This window comes from Amblyomma americanum, chromosome 5 (assembly GCF_052857255.1).
Source record: "Amblyomma americanum isolate KBUSLIRL-KWMA chromosome 5, ASM5285725v1, whole genome shotgun sequence".
In the NCBI taxonomy this organism is placed as follows: Eukaryota; Metazoa; Arthropoda; class Arachnida; order Ixodida; family Ixodidae; genus Amblyomma; species Amblyomma americanum.
The window spans coordinates 183116327-183141212 of record NC_135501.1 but is presented as its reverse complement, the minus strand read 5'-3'; the positions used below and the strand labels follow the sequence as shown (position 1 = coordinate 183141212).

Genomic DNA, 24886 nt, shown 5'->3' with positions numbered 1-24886 from the left:
ACATGCGCACACTATACGCTGTTTATTACACGAAAAAGTGGCATATTTAAACATTGAGCTCAAGCATGATACTCATCGCATTATCGCGCCGAACAAAGCACGTGGAATAAAAAGCAGCTACATCAGGATAACAGACAAGAAAACTTTAACCCCTGCAGATTAACAGATTCCGATAAAAGGAATTAGAAACGAAAAGGAGGAACCATCTCTTAGCAAAAGCAGTGTCAAACACTCGTAGTAACAACAGTCATACATGAGAAGGAAAACCAGTCAGAAACCCAAACACAAAACTAAAACGTAAAAACCAATAATATATAAAAATCGTAGCAAAAGGAGAGTCAAGCATATGCAACAAAACCAGTCAAAAACGAAAAAAACGGCAAAAAGAGATGAAGATAAAACCAATAACAAAAAATTAACATCCGACCAAAACAAAAAGACGGCCGCTTGAAATGCAGGCCTGAACAGTCGCACAGCACATGACGTCACAAAAAACTGTCAAGAAAGGAAACTTCATTTCTACGGAGGGATACTGAAGATTCGCTAACGCAACTGCTTCCCTTCTTCTTAATCATGGGACAGCACGTCCCGTAAGCTTGGGACAGCAAAAACAGGATGGGACAGCACGTCCTTCGTTTGAAAAATTTATGAAGGCTTAAAGGGACATTGAGGAGAACTCTATCATTTTTTTTTGTTAGCAAAATGTGATACTTCGGCATTTCATGGCTTTGTTGCCGCTTGTCCGGGCGCGAAAGATGCATTTATTTCAAAGGAATTTGGATTCGAAGTTGAGAAAGTTTTTCCCGCCGCTCTGATTCAAACTCGAGAACTCTTATGACAACACGGAGAACTCTTATGACGTCACAGAACGAAGTGACGTGATACGTGACGTAAACGCAGACTCCGTGATTTCTGACGGCTAGCGGTGCGGTGCGCAACCTTCCTTTGCCAGCCTCAGAGATTCGTGGCTTCCATGAAGTAAGGAAAATTCCTCCAAGGTGGCGCCTCTTGTCCTAGGAAGTCATCACGCTTGTACTTGCGAGATTGGCCTGTGGCGGCGACACCTGTATTTTGGTTCTTGATATTTTCTACATTACAAGAGCTGTGTTTTCAGTAATAGTGGCGTTTTTGTGATCAGGAGCTGCTATTCTATCGATACAAGCCAACTTCAATTTCTCCTCAAGGTCCCTTTAATATGCGCGACATGTATGACTTCAGCGTGCGAGCGCTGCGAGTGTATCGTGCATCGAACACCGCGTGTGCACCCCAGCACTGAATTGTGCCATCATTACATCACCTACATCTTCGCACTCTCCCTTCTGCACCTTCCGCAGCGTGCAGTGTTAGGCGCGAGAAGAGCGTAGGCCTGTCTACGTTCCTCACAATAAAGTTTATCAATGTCTCTCCCTGAATCTATACTTATCCTTGTGCTTGTGCTTGTGCACATGCTGTACTTGTGCTTGATATTTTGTCTTTGGCTTTCGCGTGTGTCCACGTGGAGTGCATTATGTTCTTGCCGGGAGGTAGTAGTTATGTCTGCCGCATCTGCGGTACTCCTGGGTGCAGTTGACCGGCTCCAGCGTCTTGTTGAGGCAAATGTGGATCTCGGTCAGCACAGATACAGTCCGGCCCTGTAAAGATTGTATCTAAAGGCGAGAATATTTAAAATCACCACCAGCCCAAGCACAGCCGTCGGGTTACTCGTGAACGCTAATTATGTTTCTCTTGCCCCGCCGCGGTGGCTCAGTGGTTAGGGCGCTCGACTACTGATCCGGAGTTCCCGGGTTCGTACCCGACCGCGGCGGCTGCGTTTTTATGGATGAAAAACGCTAAGGCGCCCGTTTGCTGTGCGATGTCAGTGCACATTAAAGATCCCCACGTGGTCGAAATTATTCCGGAGCCCTCCACTACGGCACCTCTTCTTCCTTTATTCTTTCACTCCCTCCTTTATTCCTTCCCTTACGGCGCGGTTCAGGTGTCCAACGATATATGAGACAGATACTGCGCCATTTCCTTTCCCCCCAAAACCAATTATTATTATTATTATTATTATTATTATTATTATTCTCTAGTCTTCTCCGAGGCTGTAACAGGGAGTCGTCAACATATGTGGGGAATTGTTCATTGCACCAACGAAACTGACTGCTACCGTTAGCAACGACGACAAGGTGAGGCCAAATTGATGAATGTCTCGAAGCAGCAACAGTGTTAGAATAGTAGTTCTGGGGAAGCCTCCGAAGTGTACGGGGGAGGAATTCAAATTAGGACGTAGGGCCCTCTCTTGGGTGGCGCCAGGAACCCGGACAGCGCGCGCCACCCGGCGATGACAATAAAGACGCCACCTGGACGTGGCTCGTGCAGCCACGGCTCGCAGTTCTTTTCTGGTGCCGGTTCGCAGCAGTGGTCCTGTTCCTTCGCTCCTGAGTCGTTAAGCCTACAACTGGTGACCTAAGACGAGCAATGACCAATCCCGCGGCATCCACGGAACAGAACTCACGTCCGCAGGACGTTGCGTCACTTCAGTTTCGCCTCCCACCTTTCTGGCCCCAGAACCCGCAAGTTTGGTTCCACCAGATCGAGGCGCAATTTTTCCTTTCCCGCATCAGCTCGGAGACGACGCGCTACTACCATGTCGCCTCGAGCCTTCTTCCTGACGTTACCGGTGAGCTCTCCGACGTTCTATCCGCCCCCATGGGTGCTACACCATATCAGTACCTGAAAACCAAGGTGCTGGATAGATTATGCCGTCGGAACGCAACCGCCTCCAGCAGCTTCCTACCGAGGAAGACCTTGGCGACCGGCGACCTTCCCAGCCTCTGCGCCGGATGCGACAGCTTCTCGGGGAGTGTGATATCCCCAACCACTCGGCATTGCTTCGAGAGCTTTTCCTCCAATGCCTTCCCCAGCCCATTCGCCTCCTCCTTGCGGCGGCCGGTGACGTCACCCTCGACCGCCTGGCTGAGCTCGCCGATAACGTTCATGAGGCGACCGTCGCTGCTGTTTTGCCGCCTACAGACACGGCGATAGCGCACCTTGAGGCCCGTATCGATCGGCTTGCCGCCTCAATCGGAGCACTCCGCAGCCCACCCCAAGAGGCCCTGACGCCCCGTCTCGATCATCACGCTCTTTCACGCACACGTCGAGCTTGGAGTCCCTGCCCTCCGTCCCGCTGCTGGTGTCACCGGCGTTTTCGACACCGGGACACGAAGTGTACACCGCCCTGTTCGTGGCCGGGGAAACGCCCGCCGGGATCACTAACGGTGGCGTGTGGTCCCGCCAGTCGTCCGAGCCGCCTGTTTGCGGTAACTGACAAGTTCTCCGGCACCCGGTTCCTTATAGACACGGGCACGGAAATCAGCGTGGTTCCACCTACTAAGGCTTCGTTCCAAACCACCAGGGCAGTCGCCCCGTGCTGCCAACGGCTCGTCTATCGCCAAACGTGAGTTCGACCACATGCTGCAGCTCGGCATTATCCGCCCGTCGTATAGCGCGTGGGCGTCTCCGCTACATCTAGTGCCCAAGTGTGATCCCGGTGACTGGCGTCCCTGTGGCGACTATTGGGCGTTGAATACCAAGACTGTTCGCGACAGATATCCGCTGCCCCACATCCAGGAATTTACGTCGCGCCTCGCCCGCTGCACAATTTTTAGCAAAGTTGACCTGGTTAAGGCGTATCTTCAAATTCCCATCGAACCCGCCGACATACCTAAGACCGCCGTCACGACGCCCTTTGGTTTGTTTGAGTACGTGCGGATGCCTTTTGGACTACGCAATTCGGCTCAAACCTTCCAGCGATTCATGGCTGAGGTCACGCGGGGCCTACCGACTGTATTCGCGTACCTTGATGATGTCCTCATCGCCAGCCCTACGCCTGATGATCACGAGCAACACCTACGTGCTTTGTTCAAGCGTCTACAGCAGTACGGCCTGGTTGTGAACGCCTTCAAGTGTGTTTTTGGTGCATCTGAACTCGAGTTTTTGGGTCATCACATATGCTGAGAGGGTATCCGCACTCTCGCGTCCCACGTACCGACCATCGAGAATTATTCCCAGCCTACAACACTGCGACACTTACGACACTTCCTGTGGCTAGTAAATTTTTCCAGGCATTTTATCCCGCACTGTGCAGAGCTCCTATGCCCGCTCACCGACCTCCTCCAGTCAACCGCTGGCCCGCCCTGCGCCATTTCTTGGTAATCAGAAACCCAGGCCGCCTTTACGGCCGCAAAGCAAGCAGTCGCGAATGCCGTGCTTCTTGTCAATCCGCGCAGCAACACGCCTACGAGATTGATGGAGAATGCCTGCAGCGTGGCCGTCGGAGCAGTCTTACAGCAGTACATTAACTCCGAGTGGAGACCACTGTCTTTTTACTCTCGGAAGCAACTTCCTGCTGAGACCCGCTACAACGTCTCCGGCCGAGAGTTCCTAGCCATCTAATCCGCGATACAGCACTTTCGGCATTTTGTGGAAGGATGCCAGTTTCACGTGCTGACCGATCATAAGACAGTGGTATATGTGTTCCGCACCAACTCATCGAAGTACGTGTCACGCGAACTGCGTCAGCTCGCTTTTATCTCGGAGTTTACTACCGACATCCGCCATGTGAAAGGCGCCGCCAACACCGCCGGTGATTCCCTCTCTCGTATAGCCGCGGTATACGCTCCATCTCCCACCGTCGACTGGGCCACCTTCTCTTCTGCCCTGCAGAATGACCATGAGCTTCCACTTTTCGAGAGAACCCTCGTTCTCTCCGACTACGGCTTCTGCCCCATCCCTGCTCGCCTGAGCCATTGTGGTGCGATGTGTCAACAGACCTTCGCCGCCCTTTTTTCAGCTTCACTACGTCGCCCCATCTTCCATTTTCTACATGACATATGCCACCCAGGCATTCGGGGTACTCAGCCCCTTCTCACCCAGTGCTATGTTTGGCCCGGCATCAACGCTGATGTGCGCGCTTGGACACGCCTGTGTCTGCCCTGCTAGACGACCAAGGTCTGTCGCCATACCAAGACGCCTTTCCAAGCCTTGCTACCACCTGGTTCTACCATGTAGTACATCTCGACATCGTGGGCCCTCTACCCGTGTCTCGAGGCTACCGTTATATCCTGACCATGGTCGACAGTTTCACTCGCTGGCCGGAGGCAGTCTCCATTCCTGATATCACCGCAGAGACTGTTTTCCGCGCCTTCATTTGGTTGTCCTGGCACCAGGACAACAGACCGTGGACGCCACTTTGAGTCCTCCCTGTTTGCTTCCCTTAATCATATTCTCGGCGCCAGGCATTGCCGTACCACTGCATATCACCCGTGCGCCAACGGCATGGTGGAACGCCTTCACCGCCAGTTGAAGGGCAGCCCTAGCTGCCCGCCTCAATGTGTGCCACCTGGGTCGACTCCTTGCCCCTTGTGCTCCTTGGTCTAAGGGCCGTCATCCGGGAAGATTTACAGTGCTCAGCTGCAGAGCTGGTGTATGGTAGTGCTCTGCGTCTTCCAGGAGACTTCTTTACATCCCAGCAGCCCCCAGCACAGCGCCAAGAATTCCTTCAACGCCTGCTGGACTGCGTTGAAGACCTCCGGCCTACTCCACCGCGTCCGTCCCGCCACCACACCATTTTCATGCACCCTGACCTGGCCAGTTCGACCCCTGTTTTTGTGCGCCGCGACGCTGTTCGATCTCCACTGACATGGCCTACGACGGACCTTTCCGCGTTCTCCGCCGCATTCCGAAAACCGGCACCCTCCTACAGAACGGCCGTGAAGGGACCGTCAGCCTAGACCGCCTTAAGCCGACTTTCTTGGAGACCGCACTGGAAAGTCTCGCATTGCCGCCTCACCTAATGCTCCAGTGCCATCGGCGGGGCCCCCTCTTGCGTGGTAGTGTTCCTGTATATGCTCCCGCAGCGGGAGCATATACAGGAACACTATTGCGTGGCGCCCTGTAGCGCCCTCTCTTGGGTGCCGTCGGAAACACGGATGGCGCGCGCCACCCGGAGACGACAATAAAGACGGCACCTGGCCGTGGCTCACGCAGCCACGGCTCGCAGTTCTGTTCTGGTGCCGGTTTGCAGCAGTGGTCTGGTTCCTTCTCTCCTGAGGCCGTTAAGCCTACAAGGAAATCATTACAATAAGGAGTGGCCTGAGCGCAGCCATAATATTAAAAAGAAAAAAAAAACTGGCAGGTAAATGCTAATTGTAACTATTCCCTCGTTTGGATTGTACTCTCCATTGGAGGGTTTTCTTCAAGTAATCTACAGTTTGCCACACTGAACAAAATTTGATTTTTTGCTTCTTCGAACGACTTTGAGCAGATCAAAGCGGCCAAACATAGAAGGCATATACTTGCTGACCGATTGCGAGTCCTATATTTTTTGCAGGCTTTCAACTGTAAGAAACCAATTGGGACGTGGGAAAAGGACACGTAGATGTATCCTACACAGTACTTCACAAAACGAATCAATTAAATGCGGCGAACAAGTTAGGATAAAAAGTTCGGATCTGGCTCATGAAGTTGAATGTGACTAAGTGTAAGTTTATGCACACTGGCCCGGAAACGATCTAACTTGCTCTACCCATATTCGCTAAACGCAACCGTGCTATCGCAAGTTGAATCTTACAGGTATCATGGCATCGAAATAACAAGTAATCTGAACTGGTCAAAGCACATCACATCACTTGCTGCACCAGTTTCCAAATCATAGGTTTCATTAGACGATCTCACAATTTCTCCGCCCCCGGTTAGACTAATCGCATATGAAACATTCTTCCCAACCAGACTTGAATATGCATCAACTACTTGGAACCCCCAACAAGAATACCTCATCCAGGCGATAGAAGCAGTCCAAAACCGAGCTGCTCGTTTCATAACATCCAAATATGATTCTCGGCTGACCGTTACTAATATCAAATCTTCCATTTTTCTAACTCCCCTGACATCACGACGTAAGATAGCAGGACTTTGCCTATTTCACAAACATTATCATAATTTCCCGCAATTACGTGAGAGCCTCATTCTGCCCCCCTTGAGATCCTCCGGACGTTTGTTTAATTGCAACAGTGTTCAGCGTATTTATGTTACCACAAACGCTTTCAATAATTAATTTTTTTCAAACTGTTATATCAGAGTGGAATGTACTCCCAGATGGAATCGTAAATGAAACTAACTCAGTAAAATTTAAACACTTATTGACTGCTTATGTCGCTCAATTCCTGTAGAAAGCCTTTTTATTTACCTATTTTTGTTTTGGTAATTTCAATGCGTTTAATGTGTTTATTTGTGCTTGCCATTTATATTTTTGTTCTACCTTTGATATCCGTCATTACCATTTGTTCCCTTCCCCACTTATGTAATGCTCCATCGGTGCCTTTAAGAGAAAATAAGTGATGTTGATGATGACGATGATGACATTTAGTTGTACTTACGGTCTTTCTAGCAGTGCCATATCGTTTGCATTTTTTGCACTGCAGGACGAGGCCCAAGAAAAACAAAGAAAATCTGGAGACATTTTTCCAAGTTCTCTTCTAAAGCGATAGCTCATAGTTGTGCATAATTTCACAAAGAATAACTATGTTTGTCGTCCCTAATTTTGTAGATAAGCATGTTACACCCTTGTTAAAAATTGGCGAGCACTTGTGTCCAATGGGAGTTGACTTGAAGAAAAGGTGTCCGGCATTACACATAGCGCCCTCTGACGAACTTCAAATGGAAGTGCAGTTACACTGCGATCGGCAGTTCCGATGACAACGTAGTGGTCGGCTCTCCTACCGTATACTGCCGAGTCAGCGACATTGCCCGCTGGCATACGGCCTCTGATCGCAAGAAATATTGCAGACCTGTCTAGAATGCACCCAAGCATAAAAAGTTCACAGAATAATTCATCCCAACACGCTGTCAATATCGCGATCAAGAAAAGTGCGGCCAACAAACATGAGGTAACTACATTGCTCTGACTCTGTGGGGACTTCCCCTCTGGCATACAAATGTACAACGCTTTCGCGGAGATCGGAACGCAGGAAACTAAATGACAGGGTGATAACTTTTACTTCAAAGCGCTGATATAATATTTCTTTTTTGCATTACTTGGCCGCACATAGTGTGACAACGTGATTTAGAAGTTGAGCAAAGTTTCGCAGAAACACAGTCCACTGTCGTGAAGTTTCAGTAGTGTATGGAAGCATGAACAGCCGTCTAGCTCAACGACAGTTGAAGCTGCTCATGTATCAGGGGCCATTAGCCGTACATGAATTAGGCAAGTTTTGTTAAGGGATCAGTATGGTTCAGGTTTTGTTTTTCCCAGATGAAGATAAGTCATAAAAGTTTGCGCGAAAACTATTTGCGGATTAAATGAAGCCCGAGGCGCATCACTCTGTGGATGTGATGGTGATGTCTACATTAGCTACGCAAAGAAGTAAAATATACGGTAAATATGCCGCCTTTAGCAAATAACAAAAATGCGAAATCCACAAAACACGGTGTAGCTTAGTCACTATGAATGGGTAAAAATTCCAGAAGGTTCGAATTAAATCTCCGGCAAGGCTGCATGCGAATTTCATCACGTCAATGCGGGAAAGAGAAACTCACCGGCAGTGTTGTTCTCTTGCAGACAATGTTGACATTCCCCCGCATGTCTTCGGGCAGTGCGTTACGGATGTCTCCATCCTGTAACGGTCACCAGAGGTGGCAGATTACTTAGAATACTATTTCAATGACAACAGACACACCAGACAGTTCCTGTGCGGCTCCATCTCCTCCCTAGCACATCTAAGCCAGACATAAAATCCACTCAAGTCATTGCAGAGATCAGAAGCCTGCAATAGCATCTTGAAATCACGGAAGAGTACGTTTTGCAATGCGATCAAACCATGCTTATAAGTGGGGCAAGTCGCCCTTGATATTTAAGTCTCGTGCCAGCTATTTCCACTCCGTTCCTTGTAACACAATGCAAAAAAATTAAAACACACTGTACACATCTTTGCATTTGGCGACGGCATCCAAACACAGACACCTGGACCTGGTGACGTCTGGTACATGTCCCCTTCTCATGCGTAATGTTTCGGAATGCCCAGAAAACAGCGGAAAATGGCAGCGATTGCTCCAAAAACACTGATACGTTTACGGACATGAATTAACCATGGTTGCTCCCTACATCACCTTTTACGGCATTTAGCTACGCGACGTTTCACTGAAGCAGCAGAAAACTTCAATGATCGTTCCGGTCGTCCTAGAACCGCAATAAGGCATATTTTGTAGCCCGCTTTCATCTAACTGCGTAAACTCCCGGGTTCTGTTTATCTAACAATTTATTCGTTGGCCCCTGCATGGCTTCTCGGATACCCCTTACGTTTTAGTCATTTTTGTTTTTGAAATTAAACGAAAGGTGCTTTGACTAAGCACTCTTATCGATCCAAAATTACTATTCCTTAAATTTTTATTGTGAGGTGTGCTATGCTGTTATCATTTGTGTCTGTCACATATAGCGCTCAAAGGTTGCTGGAAATATTTTTAAGTGAGCTACAGGTTCTGGTTTCTTTTCAACATAGTAGTATAACGGAATACTGTTGCAAAGAACGCCGTCTGAAAAAAAAGCAACGCAGGACGACTATGAAACTAGTAAAAGTCACCCTCCTGGCTTAATGATTTACGTTTTTTTTTCTTGTTCTTGCCGATTAAAACCAGCACTCTGCACCTTTTACAGAGAGGCAGGAATGGTGTGCAAATGGGTGTACTCACCGAGTATGTTCTAAAAAGGCTGGGCTGGATGAGCTCGTTGAAAAGAAGCCTGCGCACGAAAAGAGTGGACAGAGTCATAAAATGAGCCGACGTTTGCGTTGGGGGAGGTACAACATTTCAAGAACAGAACTTTGTTTGATCGCTCAAGATTTCTGGGATCTTCTAAATAACCTGTGGTGCGAGTACACAGCACTAGCTGCAAATTCGGACCCATTGTTTGGCGAGGCTGGTCACCGTGACCGATCGAGAAACGGAATACACCGAACGAGAAGGCCGCGAGAGGTCGCAGTCGCTGCGCTTTCTGTCAACTAAGGTTAATCATATGCATGACATTATTTGCTTGTTTCGTTCCATTTGTTTGTTTGGGCTCTGACTACTGATTCCAAAAGAGGGAATAATTCGAAACATAAATGACCTCTATGTTGCCACGCTTGGCTCAGTGAAAACGACGAGTGCAAGGTGCTGATCGCTAGCGCCTCGTAGCGAGCAAGTAACCAAACCGCAGGCCGTACATGTGGATGCATGCAAGGTGCGGCAACGTTTGCTCTCTTGACTGGCTGAGAGCACCCGCCTACGGGGCCCCGCATGTCATATTCGGCCTCGATGCCCACCCACCATTCAGCACAGAAAGGAGAGCACGCAGGAGACGCCGCAGTTAAGGCGATAACAGCTCACGGCAAGCGGAGACCAGAGAAAGACCGCTGGACAAGGTCGGCTCACTTGAATATGTTGTACTCTTTGTAGAGGCGGAGGGTGGAGTTGAAATATTCGAGCGTGCCGTTGAGCTCGGGAACGTCGATGGCGCAGGAGCCGTGCTTCTCCCACTGATAGCGCCTGCAAAAAACAAGAGCCGCAAGTTTCACAGCATTACAGGGGCAGCAAATGCGTGCTTTTTTTTTCTTTAAGTACTATTGAGGACGAAGCGCGTGATGACGAACAAAAGTTTTGCGGAAACAAGCCTCTGTTCCCCAAGTTCTCCACAAAACAAGGCAGCCGCTGGTTAGGAATATTACGTTTTTAGCGTTCTGCATACTGAACTTTGAAAACCGCACAAGCGCCAAAAAAAAAGACATCTGGAGCTCAAGTCGATGCAGGAAAAACGCAAAGTCGGCGGCTCGATGAGAACCGACAATGCGGAAACGGCTGAAGAGGTTGCCATCGCCCTATAGCAATGACGAACACGACAGCAAAGTACATTGTCAGCGACTCAAAAGTGACTGTGAGTAATTAGGCCAGAGGACGCATCTGAGCGGAAAAAAATAAAGATACTGGCAAACCACAACGACCAAATGGCGATCCAAATCACAAGCACACGCCTCTCGCCCAGGTAACGAAGCGGCTCGCGAAACGGCTCGACGCTGAGCCACACCGAGTCGCCAGCCACGGGATTGAGGCAGAATCGCATGATAAACCACTACTGAACGGAAAGGGCCCAGTACCCACCTGCGCACCTATCGCTTAAAGAAACGCAGGCCATTTCATGGCGTCTCCTTCATAGGAACACTTACCCGAACCCGGTAAGTGGATAACTGGGTAGAAGTTGCATACAGCTACTGCTAGTCAGGGCAATACAGTAATAAATGCAAATTCTGCAAAGAAAAGGCAAACCTTGCACACATTCTGTGGGAGTGCTCCCAATCGCCCAACGAGTGTCGCAAGATTAGAAATGGAGAGCAATGCTCAGACAAGACCCGGACGACCAGCTATGGGCAGTCCGACTGGGCGAAGAAGCCGACAGAGCTCGAGAGGCTGTCGTGTAGGCGGGGGGACCAAATCCCCCCATCCCTTGTTGGACAAATTAAGGTTATTTCACTCACTCGCACTGCCTTTAACTTTCATTACGCGCAGGACGGGCAGTCTACTTACCAGAACGTGAAGTACCGCTCTTTTTTGCTTGTCAGTGCAGGCCAGTACTTGTTTAGGTCTGCCTTGATGGGCTGCAGGAGGAAGAGGTAACCGAGACATATGATTCACTAGAGGATAACTATGATCCTGTTTTACGGCGTAAAGGCGTCCCGCCTCAAAAGCGCACTGGTAACGTTGTGCAATGACTTAGGATTAAAAGCACAACGTGAAGGATAAATACAGACGTGTAGCAGTGATCTTATTCACATGCATAGGTAGGATCAAAAAGAAGTACTAGATAATGATGGCGATGAAAACATCCTATTCTTCGTCCGCAGGGTAACGAGGCAATAATGATAGTAGTACAATACGTGCGTTATTCATATAGCTTTAGTGTTGCGATATCTTTCCTGGCACTCACATCAAGATCTGTGACGTTGAAATCCACATCGGCGCAGAAGGCGGGAGAAGTGCCATTACCCGATGGCCTGTCAAGAAAAATAATAAAAAAGCGAAAAAATTATAGTCTGGACAAGTACATTTGGTTCGCGCTCACATTCGATTTAAAAAAAGTATAAAAGTGCGGTTTAATAATCGGAGCTTTCGCGAATCGTGCGCATGCATGTACTGTTCCTTTCAGTCGTCGTTTGCGGGATCGGCCGCGAGCAAAGCGGGAATATGAAGCGGGGCCGCACGGAATTTTCAGAGGATAAACTGCTTGTCAGCTGTCACAACCAATTAGCTCCGCACGAAGAAACCGCCTGCTCGAGGCACTGTGCTGAACCGCTGCAGACCACGGCTTCCTATAGATCCGAACGGGGAAGACTTGAACAGCGAGAAAGTGTTGTAGGTCAGCATAAACGGTATTTTCAAGCACAAGAAGCGCAGGACACGGGTAAGAAAATGGCATTTAGTCAGCGCTGTATATTTTGTTGGCCCTGGGTACGTCTGCTCAGTTTTGGTCCAGCATTGTTCCAGCGCTGACTGAGATTTGGTGAGATTTGATGCGATTTGGGGAGGTTTGACACAAGCTATCAACGTGCATCGTACTTTCCGCTCCGTGTCGTTATTTTATTGCTCTGAAAATGCCTTTTAATTCCACCGAAAATTAATCGACTAGGTCAACTGCCTTCTGCGAAAACGTTTTAGCTTTACATCAGCAATGCACATCTCACGTTTTTTCTATTTTTGTTTTGTGTTTGATGAGCGCCGATCTAAAATCGGAACGATGTTTCCCCGAATGCACTGTCGGACAAAGCAGAACTGCGTGTGCGTCGACTCTCTGCGCATATGCAGTGCTCGGATAAGTAAGCTGAGAAGAACAAGAGAAGAGAAGAAATACGGAAATAGATAAACAAACAGATAAACAAACAGATAAGAAAGGAAGAAAGCGAAAAAGGAAATGAATTGGACTGAACACTCGATTTCACTTCCAGAGTTTTCTTGAATTCCAACTTTGCAAGCTGAGCGCATGACGAATTCGTGTTCTCGACTTTTGGCCACTTGCTAGGGACTGCGTTCAGTGAAGCTACGTTCTCACAGCGTTAATTATGCGAAACCATTGGACGGCTCATCGACACGAAAAGCCTTCCTCGCCCAAAAAGTGGCCGCGTTACAAAACTCGCGATTGGCTGAAAGGGGCAGCGTCATCAAAGGTGGGAAAGTACTATCGTCAGTGCTAGTACTTACAACTGCGCCAACTACAAAGGAATAGAATAAATGTACAATTGAATTGGAATAGGATTGGAATACGAATAGACTTGGAATAGAGTTCAGTGCCTTCGCATTAGTACCAGGTAAGATAAGTAAGTGCGCCCGGTAATTTTTTTAACTAACAAAATGTATGTTGTGCTGACACGGAGAATGCAGAACCTTGCCTGACGAAGCTGGCACGCTTTGTTGGAATGCACTGATAATTTTTATTTTTTAATTACACTTACAGGCTCGCAGAAGCTTCCCCGTCCTTATAGGGCCGCCACCAAAAGAGTGTTTGGGAAAGAGTCGGACTACTGATCCGGAGTTCCCGGGTTCGAACCCGACCGCGGCGGCTGCGTTTTTATGGAGGAAAAACGCTAAGGCGCTCGTGTGCTGTGCGATGTCAGTGCACGTTAAAGATCACCAGGTGGTCAGAATTATTCCGGAGCCCTCCACTAGGGCCCCTCTCTCTTCCTTTCTTCTTTCATTCCCTCCTTTATCCTTCCCTTACGGCGCGGTTCAGGTGTCCAACGATATATGAGACAGATACTGCGCCAATTCTTTTCCACCCAAAACCAATTATTATTATTATTAAGAGTCGGAATTTCAACTGCGCAGTGGCCGGTTGTGAGAGGCAGCGCGACAAGAAGCAGCGAGCGATTGAGCCTAAGCGACGACGAAAGCAGCAACGAAGAGAGTTTCGCAAGCCACAGGTGCTGGGCGCCGTCATGCAGGTCTCCACTTACCACAGGCCGTGGATGGTCCAGTAATCTTTCTTGCTTGATTCGACGCACTGGATGGGAAGAGTACGTTCGCACAAAGTCAAGCGCTGACTGTATAAGCTATTCATGCGCCTGTTGAGTGAACATTCCCGTCGTGAAAACGTGCGGGCTACGTTATTCGACAGTTGCTTTTGCACCTCTTTGCGCAGCTTCTGCAGAGCTTCGGGTGGCTACGCGCAGAATGGCAACTGACGCGTACAGTATACACGTTCGTTCTGCATGGGGAAGAAACGGACTTGGCTTCACACAATAAATGCGAGCCGCGGAAGACCGACGTTATGTTATGCCAATGCACGCAAATATAGAGGAGGGGGGGAGGGGTGCCACAAGAAGTCAAGTGGCTAGATTAGAGCAGGGGGGCTAGAGAAGGGGGGTAGGGGAGGGTGACGGCGATGGGCTTCGCCTACTGCTCCCACTGGTACAACCACACAAAGCGACGGGACTTGGCGATGCAGCGGCGCGTTTATAAAGTTGTGCTGTTCCCACGCCTTCAACGTTCAGTCGCCTCACGTCATCAGGGCCACAAAAAAGCTCAAAGTACTCTGAACGGGATGATGAAAATTCCTCTGGTAATACGCTGCATTTGCAAAGGACACGTCTTAGTGGCGCCAAACCAGATTTTATAATGCCGAGACAGGCAAGAAATGACATTCCTCCCCCACAGGTTTTTATAATAATAAATAACATATACACCCCACAACAGTCTTTCTTTCCCCGTTATTATTATTCTTACCAATCTTTCACAAAACTATTTCGACGCAAGGCTCAGAAGAACCAAGCGCCGGCAGCATTTTCGCCGAAACCGCGCTAGAAAAAAGAAACTTCACTCGAAAAGCAGCTGGATCGCAAGTTCAGTCCTCTCGAAGCCTTCTGCTGTTTTCCAGCATCACGAGCTGCTTCCAGGCCATCAGCAAATTTTTGTTCAAATCCAGAACCATAACTGCATGCGCTAAGAGCGACGGTTTTTCGGGGGCTGCAAACCCATCAGATAACTTGGAAATGCCTGTTTTTCCCTGCTATGCACATAACGGAATCACACGTTTCGCTCTGTGCGCAACGTACATTACGGGCTGTTGGATGCATCGCCGAGGTGTGGAAATGCGTTGTATGTCAGCTGATGTCTTCATTCTTTATTCTGCTCAGAAAACAGACAAAACTCCTGTTTAGTGCTGTATGCTATCACTACACTTGAGAAGGGTAGCTGCTCCACTGTAACGAAGCCTAAAACGAGGCTCCTCTCCTTTGTAAATACTCTCACTTGGATATCCGCTCCGGCCTTTGGCATAGTGCGAAAGATTCCTCGGCCTATTCTAGTTACGGCCAATTCACGCCCACTGAGTCGCAAAGGTCCCGCTCAGGTCACAAAGCAACCCATGTGGTACTGTCGCATTCAGCTCGATTTCGAGACCCAAATTCGTCGTACCTATCAGTGCTTTCCAACCCCCACCCCCCCTGCTGGAAACAAATGCGGCGCTTTTTCCACATCATGCATCTATTGGCGTCACCGTTGGTGCCGGGAATTATCGTTCTGAACGAGACCCCAAGTGATGGCGGCTCACAGGTCGTGCTTGCCATAGCGGCTGGTGGTCACCCGACGCCTAAACATCTCTCTAAATCTCTAAGCGAAAACAACAAAAAGGTGCACATGGCAGGGAAATGAACTGTATGCGCAAGATATATAACATTCGTTTTCTACATTTACTTTATTTTCTCTTTGTGTTGAATTTCTTCAAGGGACACTGAGGAGAAATTGAAGTTGGCTTGTATGCATAGAATACCAGCTCCTGATCACAAAAACGCCACTCTTCCTGAAAACAAAGCTCTTGTAATGTAGAAAATAGCAAGAACCAAAATACAGGTATCGCCGGTACAGGCCAATCTCGCAAGTACAAGCGTGATGACTTCCTAGGACAAGAGGCGCCACCATGGAGGAATTTTCCTTACTTCATGGATGTCTCGAATCTCTGAGGCTTGCAAAGGAAGGTAGCGCACTGCACCGCTACCCATCAGAAATCACGGAGTCTTCGTTTACGTAACGTTTCACGCCACTCCGTTCTGTGTCGTCATAAGAGTTCTCCGTGTCGTCATAAGAGTTCTCGAGTTTGAATCGGAGCGGCGGGAAAAAATTTTTAAACTTCGAATCCAAATTTCTTTGAAATAAATGCATCTTTCGCTCCCGGACAAGCGTCAACAAAGCCATGAAATGCCGAACTATCAGATATTGCTAACAAAAAAATTGATACGGTTCTCCTTCGTGTCCATTTAAGGTACAGTTTCCTGTCAAACGAACAACGATCCACTACCTGAGCTCCCACTTCTATCGCAGATGCTATGGGCGAGTTACTGGCACACGAAGCTGCGTAAGCTCACCTTTGGATTATCGGCACATACGCCGGTGCTCCACTGCTGGCTGAGGATGAAGAAGTCGTAGGTGGCGTTCGGGTAGCCGGCTGGAGTGCGCGGTGGTTCAGGCGGCCTGCTGTCTGTCCTAGGGCGAGGAGCAGGCCCCGAGCTGCGAGGAGAGCGTGACCGAGTTCGGTCGGCCGGACGTCTTATGTGAGCAGTCCTTGCTGGACTGGAGTAGCGTTGTGAATTCTTCTCAAAGCTTCGGTTGTGTGCGTCGAAATAAACAGAAGAAAAAAGTTGCTGTGCATGATCTGAACCAAATATGCGGCCGGTTATGCCTTTAATGACAAATTGTGTGCGACTGCTTTGTAAGGTGCGCCGCATATGCCCAAAATGATTTCTAATATGTCTAATATTTGCCTGTGTAAAACGGCACACACGCAAACAGCGGTGAGAAGACAACGCCACCATCCAACAAAGCCAACTCACCCATAACCTCATGAGATCGGGTTGTGTAGCCAGTCAGATAGCGCGTCCAATTTATGTGACAATAAATTATCAGTTCTCTAACGCAGTTCAATTATGATTCGAATAAATTGTTATAACTAATTTCCACACAAGACAATATTTAGCATTACGAATACTCAAGAGTTTATTAACGGTTTAACGGTCACAGATATCATGGCTCATTCGCAGCTATTCCTGTGGTACCCCCTGTCTTCTGGGAAACTTTAAAAACCCTGTAATGAATTCCCTCTTGAAATGCTTTATGTCTGCACGCACATTGAACCTTAAAATTGAAGTATGCTGGGTAACAGGTCACTGTGGAATAGATGGAAATGAAGAAGCTGATAGGCTTGCAGCATCAGGTGCCGAACTGAGGAGGATGGAAATGAAACAACTTACATACCAGGACCTCAGGCTATATATTAAGTCTGCACTTCGCAAAGAGCGGCAGCAGGATTCGGATGAACAAACAGACAACAATCTGTACACAATAAAACCACGGATTGGGAAGTATGCCACAGAAAAACACAATAGATTTCAAGAAGTTTCTCTCTGCAGAATGAGGATAGGACATACATACATCACACACTAGCATCTTTTACAGGATACTCCGGCACCACAATGCGCGAGATCTGGAGTTCACATCTCAGTTAACCACACATTAATCATATGCCCCAGACTGGATATGCAAAGACGACAGCACTTTCCTGTACTTTACACATTTGAGATACCAATGCATCCTTCATTATTTTTAGGTGATCACCGCATGTTCTCATTGGATAGAGTTTTTAAATTTTTATCTTATGTAGGTTTTTAAGAGAGATTTCATATTAAAAGTAACCTCAGCACCTCTTCATTGCTGAGGAGGGTACTGAGCTTACTCATAGCTGTCAGACGCCTCGCTCCTCTTGCTCAAGCAAGGACTGTCGTTCATATATAGCAAGGCTTTGTCGTTCAGATATAACTCTTGTTAGAACAAGTTTTAGGCACTATACATCAATTTAAGCCATTCCACTTTATATTTAGGCACCCTCGTCAGACTCTATAATCATGCACATATTCACTACTCTTAGGCACTATACACCTGGTTTTAATGCTATCCATGTGTGCACATTTTAGCCCGAGTCGACCAAAAAAACCTCGTGTTGGCGCTCTTTGGCTTTAGTTGCCCTTGCGCCATAAAAACCTAGCAGCATCATCATCATCATTCCTGTAGTACCAGAGGGAACCGTGCAGCCTTAGCAGTGGATGAGTGGCCGAAAAGTACCAAGTATAACTGCAGAGAAGACCGAATGCCATCACAGTAAGACTTAACTCTCTCCCCACTGCGCCTATCCAAATCGCTCAATTTGAATGATGGCCCGAAATGAGCAATTCTGCGCGATCCGGACTGCTTCTGGACAAATAACACCATCCAGTATGCTGCTAAAAAACTGTGCTTATGTTTCAGATGTTTTATTTTTTTGTCAGCCATATGAGGGATTGCCTTTGAGCTTCTCGCGAAACCTGTCAACGCGGACCGATCGCGGTGATCACGGTGTCCAAGGTGCACCGTCTTCGTACCGCACCGACCGTGCTCGGCAGTGGCGGTGTTCTCGCCATTCCGCGACATCGACACGCTACTCTGTAGATGAACGTGGCAGCTTCGTGCGAAAACATGTCGTCGGTTCGTCTCATTTCAGTTCGTAGAGAAATGATGAATGCCCGTCTGTAACTTTCTCTTTTGCCGTTGTCGACGAGATTCGCAGCTTTCAGAGCCTCTCTGAAGCGCCAGGCATGTTGTGATTAACGACTCCGTGCCACCAGCAGTGTAGCCGGGATCGGGTTTTCTCTGAGACGGCCCGTCGTGGCCGACTTTGGTACTGCTCTGCAAAGTAGCCAAAGCGCTTCGCTTGAATGGATGTTTTTTTTTTTGCTACTTATCGGGAAGTTTGGCATTGATATCAATAGTGTGACCTTTTGGACCAGTTGGTGCGCCATATTGTAAAATATGTCGCACCTAATTTTTGACTAAACAAATTTAATGTTTTTGTGAATATTCTTCCTCGTCTCACATTTTGCCAAATATTTTTTCGCAAGCAATACATATCTCGTTTTATCTTTGTCATCGAAAACAGATCTCGTTTAGCTACACTATGATGCGCTATAATAAAGCAAAATTTTAAAAATTAATCGGCGAAAAATTTCTTATGCACTCTACACTTAAACAGCTTGTTTTCAAGCGGTATAAGGAAAGAGAGTCGTGCATTTTCATGAAGTGGCGGAACACGGGGTGCTGCCATTAGGAGAAATGCTGGCAGCGTTCTTTTCTTTATAACTCTCTGGTAATACCGCGACAACGCTATGGTGCTACCGCCCCATGTATGGTGCAGATCAAGACAGGCACGGGATGGACAGTTCATGCACAATCGCGGTCCAATGAAAATGGGCGCGGGAAGCTTTTAGATACGAACGCATGATGACGAACATTTCTTCGGGTAAAACACAATGGGTTATTTCTTCCCACGGGCAACCGTTCTTATTAAATGACGATGTTGAGCGCCATAGCTTGGAAACTTTCTCTCAAACATTGACCCAGATGGCACGATAGGTTTGGTTTTTTGCTGACCGCAGAAGTAGAAGGTTTCACGCAAACCTGCCCGTGGGCCAGGATGATATTTTGAAAACAAGGAGGACAACTGCTGCGCTGGTTTCTTTTTTCGTTGTTGCCTTGAAGGAGTCCTAGGGGCCTAGTAATCATGAATATGAGCTCTGAACGGTAGTTCGCAGCGTTAAGAATTAATCACGTACATGCGATTTTTCACCGCCAGTCGCGGTAGGCGCCGGCGTTAAAGTGAACAGTGACGTCACGGTCAGCGGGCCAATCTGGACTGCCACATTCCTGATGACGTCGGCATAGCACAAGGATATTCGTGTGAACAGCCACTGGGCAAGTGCACCTTGGCATCACTCGATACGGGTGAAAATGGCGAGCGGTTCCTTGGACAACATTAAGAATCATATTATGTTCCACTCAACGCCAGCCACTGAAACTTCCTAGACGGAATATTCTGACGCAGGCGAAACAGATCATCTCGTTGGTCTACGTTGGAAATTTTGTCTCTGTATCTCTTTAAAACTGACGTTTCGGATCCCATGGCGGCGAACAAGGAAGGTCCCGAAACGTCATCCTTCAACACAACTGCCAGCGCTCATGTTGTTTTCGGCATTGGGACATTGAGGAGCTGAACGTTTGTACGTACCTTTGTGGGACCGCCGAAGGCAGGAAGACGAGCAGTGAAGCCGCGACGAGCACTTGTAGCACGGACGCCATCTTTTGAAGCTGCCCCAGCGACGCTTCCTCGCTACTGCACCTGCGAGTGGCGAATGAACCGTTGGTCGTCCGGCGCCCAGCCGAATATAAAGGATACAAACGGGAAGCTCGAAGCCCGAACGGAAAACGGGGGGGGGGGGGGGAGGAATGTGACGTCGTCGGTGACGAAACGAGTGGTATAAGCAACAACAAAACATACACAAGCAAAAGCGACAACCCCAGCCCATCAGGCGTCTGTTTCGCGACTTTCGTGGCTTATCGAGGCAGCAAGCAACTTCCACAGAGGAATGCAGAGGGAAGCAACGTTGAGAAGGATCCGGTTTCCGCGCGTGCAGCCAACCCGTCCAGTCGAAAGCGCGACTCGCGCGTCTTGTGTCGGTCACCAGAAGTATCTAGATTCAGCCAGCACTTCCAAGACACGCGCACAAGTAGGAGCGGAAACGAACGAGCAAGAAGAGATGGACCTCTTATCATTGCAAGTCTGACAGCAGGCACACGTTTGTGGGTATGCAGAGACGAAGGGCGGGGAATGATCGCAGCCATCATCATCACGACTATAGTCGTGATTACCGCCAGGTCATAATAGCATGACGATGACGATTATCACGATCAGTTTGTTTTACGGCGTGGGTACCGACCAGAGATGGGCATTTGACCTAAAAAATCTGGGCCTCACCTATACCTGAAAAAGAATTTGCCGACCTCACGGAACCTCACCGATATTAATAATAATAATTGTTTTTTTGGGGGAAAGGAAATGGTGCAGTATCTGTCTCATATATCGTTGGACACCTGAACCGCGCCGTAAGGGAAGGGATAAAGGAGGGAGTGAAAGAAGAAAGGAAGAAAGGGGCGCCGTATTGGAGGGCTCCGGAATAATTTCGACCACCTGGGGATCTTTAACGTGCGCTGACACATCGCACAGCACTTGGGCGCCTTAGCGTTTTTCCTCCATAAAAACGCAGCCGCCCCGGTCGGGTTCGAACCCGGGAACTCCGGATCAGTAGTCGAGCGCCCTAACCACTGAGCCACCGCGGCAGGCCGATATTCACGATACTCTTTTCAGGCTTGGGAATATTTAGCGAGTATAAAGAAACTGTTCGTCGATGTACTTTCCGACGCGAGGGTTATGCAGACGCATATCAGTATATTTCGATTTTCTGAATCTATCCGTCGTAGCGAATAATTTTGTCTCCCAGCAAATGCTCTTTTCAGTCCTCTGTATGCTGCCTTCGCAAAACTTAACAAGCTGCAACTGTAGTACGCCAACAGAGGCGCATTGTATTTATGTCTGTGTAGAAGCGAGCGGCTTCTTTTATTAATGCGAGAGCATTAGATGGCTCACTTTCAATGTTATATCCGCAAAAAAGTGTTCGCAAGAAACGGCACCATGTGACGTCAAGAGTCGACGAGTCGCGCGGCGAAGATGATGACGTCACATAATTAATGCGAACTAATATAATTAGGTAACTGTAAGACTAATTAGTATAATTAGTGATGCCGTCATCTGAGTGTGACGTTATGCCAGGTCACGTGACGATGCTGTAATATGACATCACACCTACTCACGTGACGATGCTGTAATATAACGTAACACCTACTCAGGTGACAAAGATGCAATTTCACGTCATAACAGGCGCTCACCCCCTATTCCATACTCATTTCAAGATCCATATGTATCCCACATTACTACAAATGCGCGCATGACGCATTACAAAGAGTGCCGACATCCTGGTCCACATTAATGACATTCGGATTGCCCAGCGGGTAAATGCGCGAGTTGTCCTGTGTGACATACTGCATCGATCATGCAACGACACATGCCGTTGACCCTCGATGTGATGGCGATGATAATAGTGTATGAGCGTATGATAACAGTGTATGAGCCCGGGGAAGTCGATATACCGCTAAGAAATTAACAGTTGCCAGAATATGGAATAAATATTGTACATTACCTAGCAACCGAATACAATTATTGTGAGGGAAAAGAGGAATACCTGCAGCTAATAATTAAGGATGATGATGTTGATATTTGTGAGAGGTCATGACCCTCCCCCGTTTACGCCACTTCCCTCCTGGTGGCGATGGTAATGGTTTCGAAATCCTGGGAATTCTCCGATGACATGGTGATCCCGCGGCATTTTGAAAGAAAGGGCTAGATTACGCCTTCGAACACTGTGCCGACTATTAATATCACACGAGTCAAAACAAATGGCATAGAGTGGGCAGCGTGAACCGCTCTCTCTGTCAAGGGCACAACGACTCTCCGCTCAAATTTTCTTTCCCGCAGCAAAATCTTTTTCCAGCACCCCCCCCCCCCCCAAACACGGGACAAAAAAAAACAACGCTTAATTTGCCACACGCATGAACAGAATTCTGGGCACAATTTCGCCAACCACTCTGAAACAAGCTGCTTTAAGTCATTCACTTGCTTTCCGTCAAAACTGAACTAATCACTGATACGCAAGCATCCTCGACGTTTTTTACACGCGAGCACCGGGCGAGCATTCTGTGAAGCCGTTTAAGGTGAACGATGGGTCTCTGCAAAACAGTTAAAGAAAGATAGCTGTGTCAGCAGTGCCTGGTCGTCTTCAAGACAGTCCGCCAACATAATTGATCTCGTACGAGAAAATAAAGGAAAGAAAATGATTAGAAACTTCAAAAAAATCGCACACTAAAAACAGAAGCGAACAACAGTGTGCCCCATTAAACGTCGTATTGGAAGGTGCGAAACTGCGACTCAGCAGTACAGCGCCAGCATGTAATCAATTCTGTTCACTGATCTTCATCAAAAAGGGGGGGGGGGGGCGGGGAGAGGAATCAGCTGCCACATCACTATACATTCGTTATAGTTTTGCATATTTTCACCGCTGTAACACCTCTATGCTGGCACATTCGCCTCGCGTGGTGGTGTTCCGACATACTAAGTGATTTTCCGAAAAGGTACAAAGAACCGGAGACCAAATGAGAGGTTATTCTGAAGGATATAAAAGAGAAATTATATTTGCATCTGCTTGCGTTACGGAACGGGAAATACAGCATTAGTGCTTGATTCGAAGGGGGAAGTCATAGATTAAAAACTTCGAAAGTGTTACACACGTTTCTCTGGCGTCGTGCCTTTTTTTTTTTAGGAACCGCCTGAATTACATTCTCTCGCCTGGACCGCCTACCCTAGTTTCAGTTAAGTCAGCTTGGAATGTACATCAGGATCCCCTTTATTCGACTGCAATGCAAGAGCCGTGTCGTCGTCGGAGTAAGACGTGGCAACTGCAACAAGTCTTGACCTCATTGAATGACGACCTCACTCAACCTCAAACTCAATCGGGAGGTTGAGGTCTGATTTGCTGTCCTCACGCACAAAACTTCGAGCCGTCGCCGACCTCACATTAACCTCACCTCACAATGTGAGGTTAAGGTCGTTTTGAGGTTGAGGGTGGCCTCATGAGGTTTCCCAGCTCTGGTACCAACACAAGAAAACAAGAAAGGAGCGGCACTATATGCCTGCTTCCTTCAGAAAGAAGAGGAGAGAGAAAGAATGCAGAGCAGGAAAGCAGCGAGAAGAAACAAGAAAGGGGTACATCTGAGTGCGACTCGTCAACTTTCTTACGTCACTTCTCGTTCATCAGGGACTTATAAGGTTGACACTATCATAGACGACAAAATATATTACTGGATAACTTTGAGCTTTGCCCTGTCGCCCTTTCAAAACTTACTCAAGCGAATTTGTAGTGACCGGGTGCTCGATTTCTAATCGTGTGACTTACTTTAAGGGCTGATAACTCATTTTCACCAAGGAAAAGGTTTAGCACCGCAGAAGTTATGAGTCCTGTTTTCAATTAACGATTAACATTTTACAAGGCATGAGCCCTAAGCACCTTCATCGATGTCACCATTTCATTGTTGACCAAACTTTTTCTCTTATCTAGAATTCTCTACTCTCATTTGAAGTTCAGGATGAACACGGGCGATGCTCCTTATCAGACGCAACACACCTTCCATGCCTCGTCTTTTCCATTTTTGGCCCTGTGACACTATGCTTGCGAACGCGTCGTTCTCGTGTCTTGTGCACTGGCAAAAACAAAGAAGAAATGAAAAATGTTGCATTTTACCTGACATAGTAGAAATTGTTCTGATATAACAAGAGCCACAAAGACTGAGAAATGATAACTATTTGCAAGGGTCGACAAACCATGTTGCAGGGCCAAGAGTATTCGCCCTGTGGCACCCCTTAGTTGCGCCGTTAAATATACATATAGCTCGTCTTACTTCCGATATGTAGTTGCAGTGTTACCTCTAGAACACTCCTGTGTAACAGCTCACTGTTGTTAGTCTCATTATTAAAGACCGAAACTCTTACCAGCTGCTGCTGATACTGCCTCTCAAAGCCGATGTTCGTCCCTGGAGGGCAGTGCAACACTCTTGCGTCCAGTAGGTACCTGATCCGTCCAGCTGTTGCGTGTCTTGCGTACCCTGCAGTGTATACTTGTGTGGACAGGGGCGTTGTTCAAGGCTCCTTTTTATCCTTTTCCAAGTGAGAGAGGGAGAGGTGATAAGAACGATAGGTTGCCGCAAGAGCGAGAACGCATACGGTCAGGGACAGCTTAATTGAGGGCATGGGTTTTTTCCACCAAATGCAAACGATACAAATACTTCCTATCAAACCCGCAACGCA

At 47.9% G+C, this 24886-nt stretch overlaps 1 protein-coding gene across 1 annotated transcript in view; it reads right to left on the bottom strand.

The window, feature by feature from the left end:
* Positions 1 to 699: 699 nt before the first annotated feature.
* Positions 700 to 24886, bottom strand: part of LOC144133129 (ribonuclease Oy-like) — a 25133-nt gene continuing 946 nt past the window's right edge. Inside the window, exons 2-11 of the mRNA XM_077665990.1 lie at positions 24572 to 24736; positions 20144 to 20254; positions 16419 to 16560; positions 14013 to 14059; positions 11993 to 12059; positions 11593 to 11663; positions 10447 to 10560; positions 9727 to 9775; positions 8578 to 8655; positions 700 to 1646 (exon numbers count right to left, since the gene is read on the bottom strand). Of these exons, the coding sequence (XP_077522116.1) occupies positions 1506 to 1646; positions 8578 to 8655; positions 9727 to 9775; positions 10447 to 10560; positions 11593 to 11663; positions 11993 to 12059; positions 14013 to 14059; positions 16419 to 16560; positions 20144 to 20214 (780 nt within the window). The 5' untranslated portion in view covers positions 20215 to 20254; positions 24572 to 24736 and the 3' untranslated portion in view covers positions 700 to 1505. The remainder of the gene's footprint in view (positions 1647 to 8577; positions 8656 to 9726; positions 9776 to 10446; positions 10561 to 11592; positions 11664 to 11992; positions 12060 to 14012; positions 14060 to 16418; positions 16561 to 20143; positions 20255 to 24571; positions 24737 to 24886) is intronic.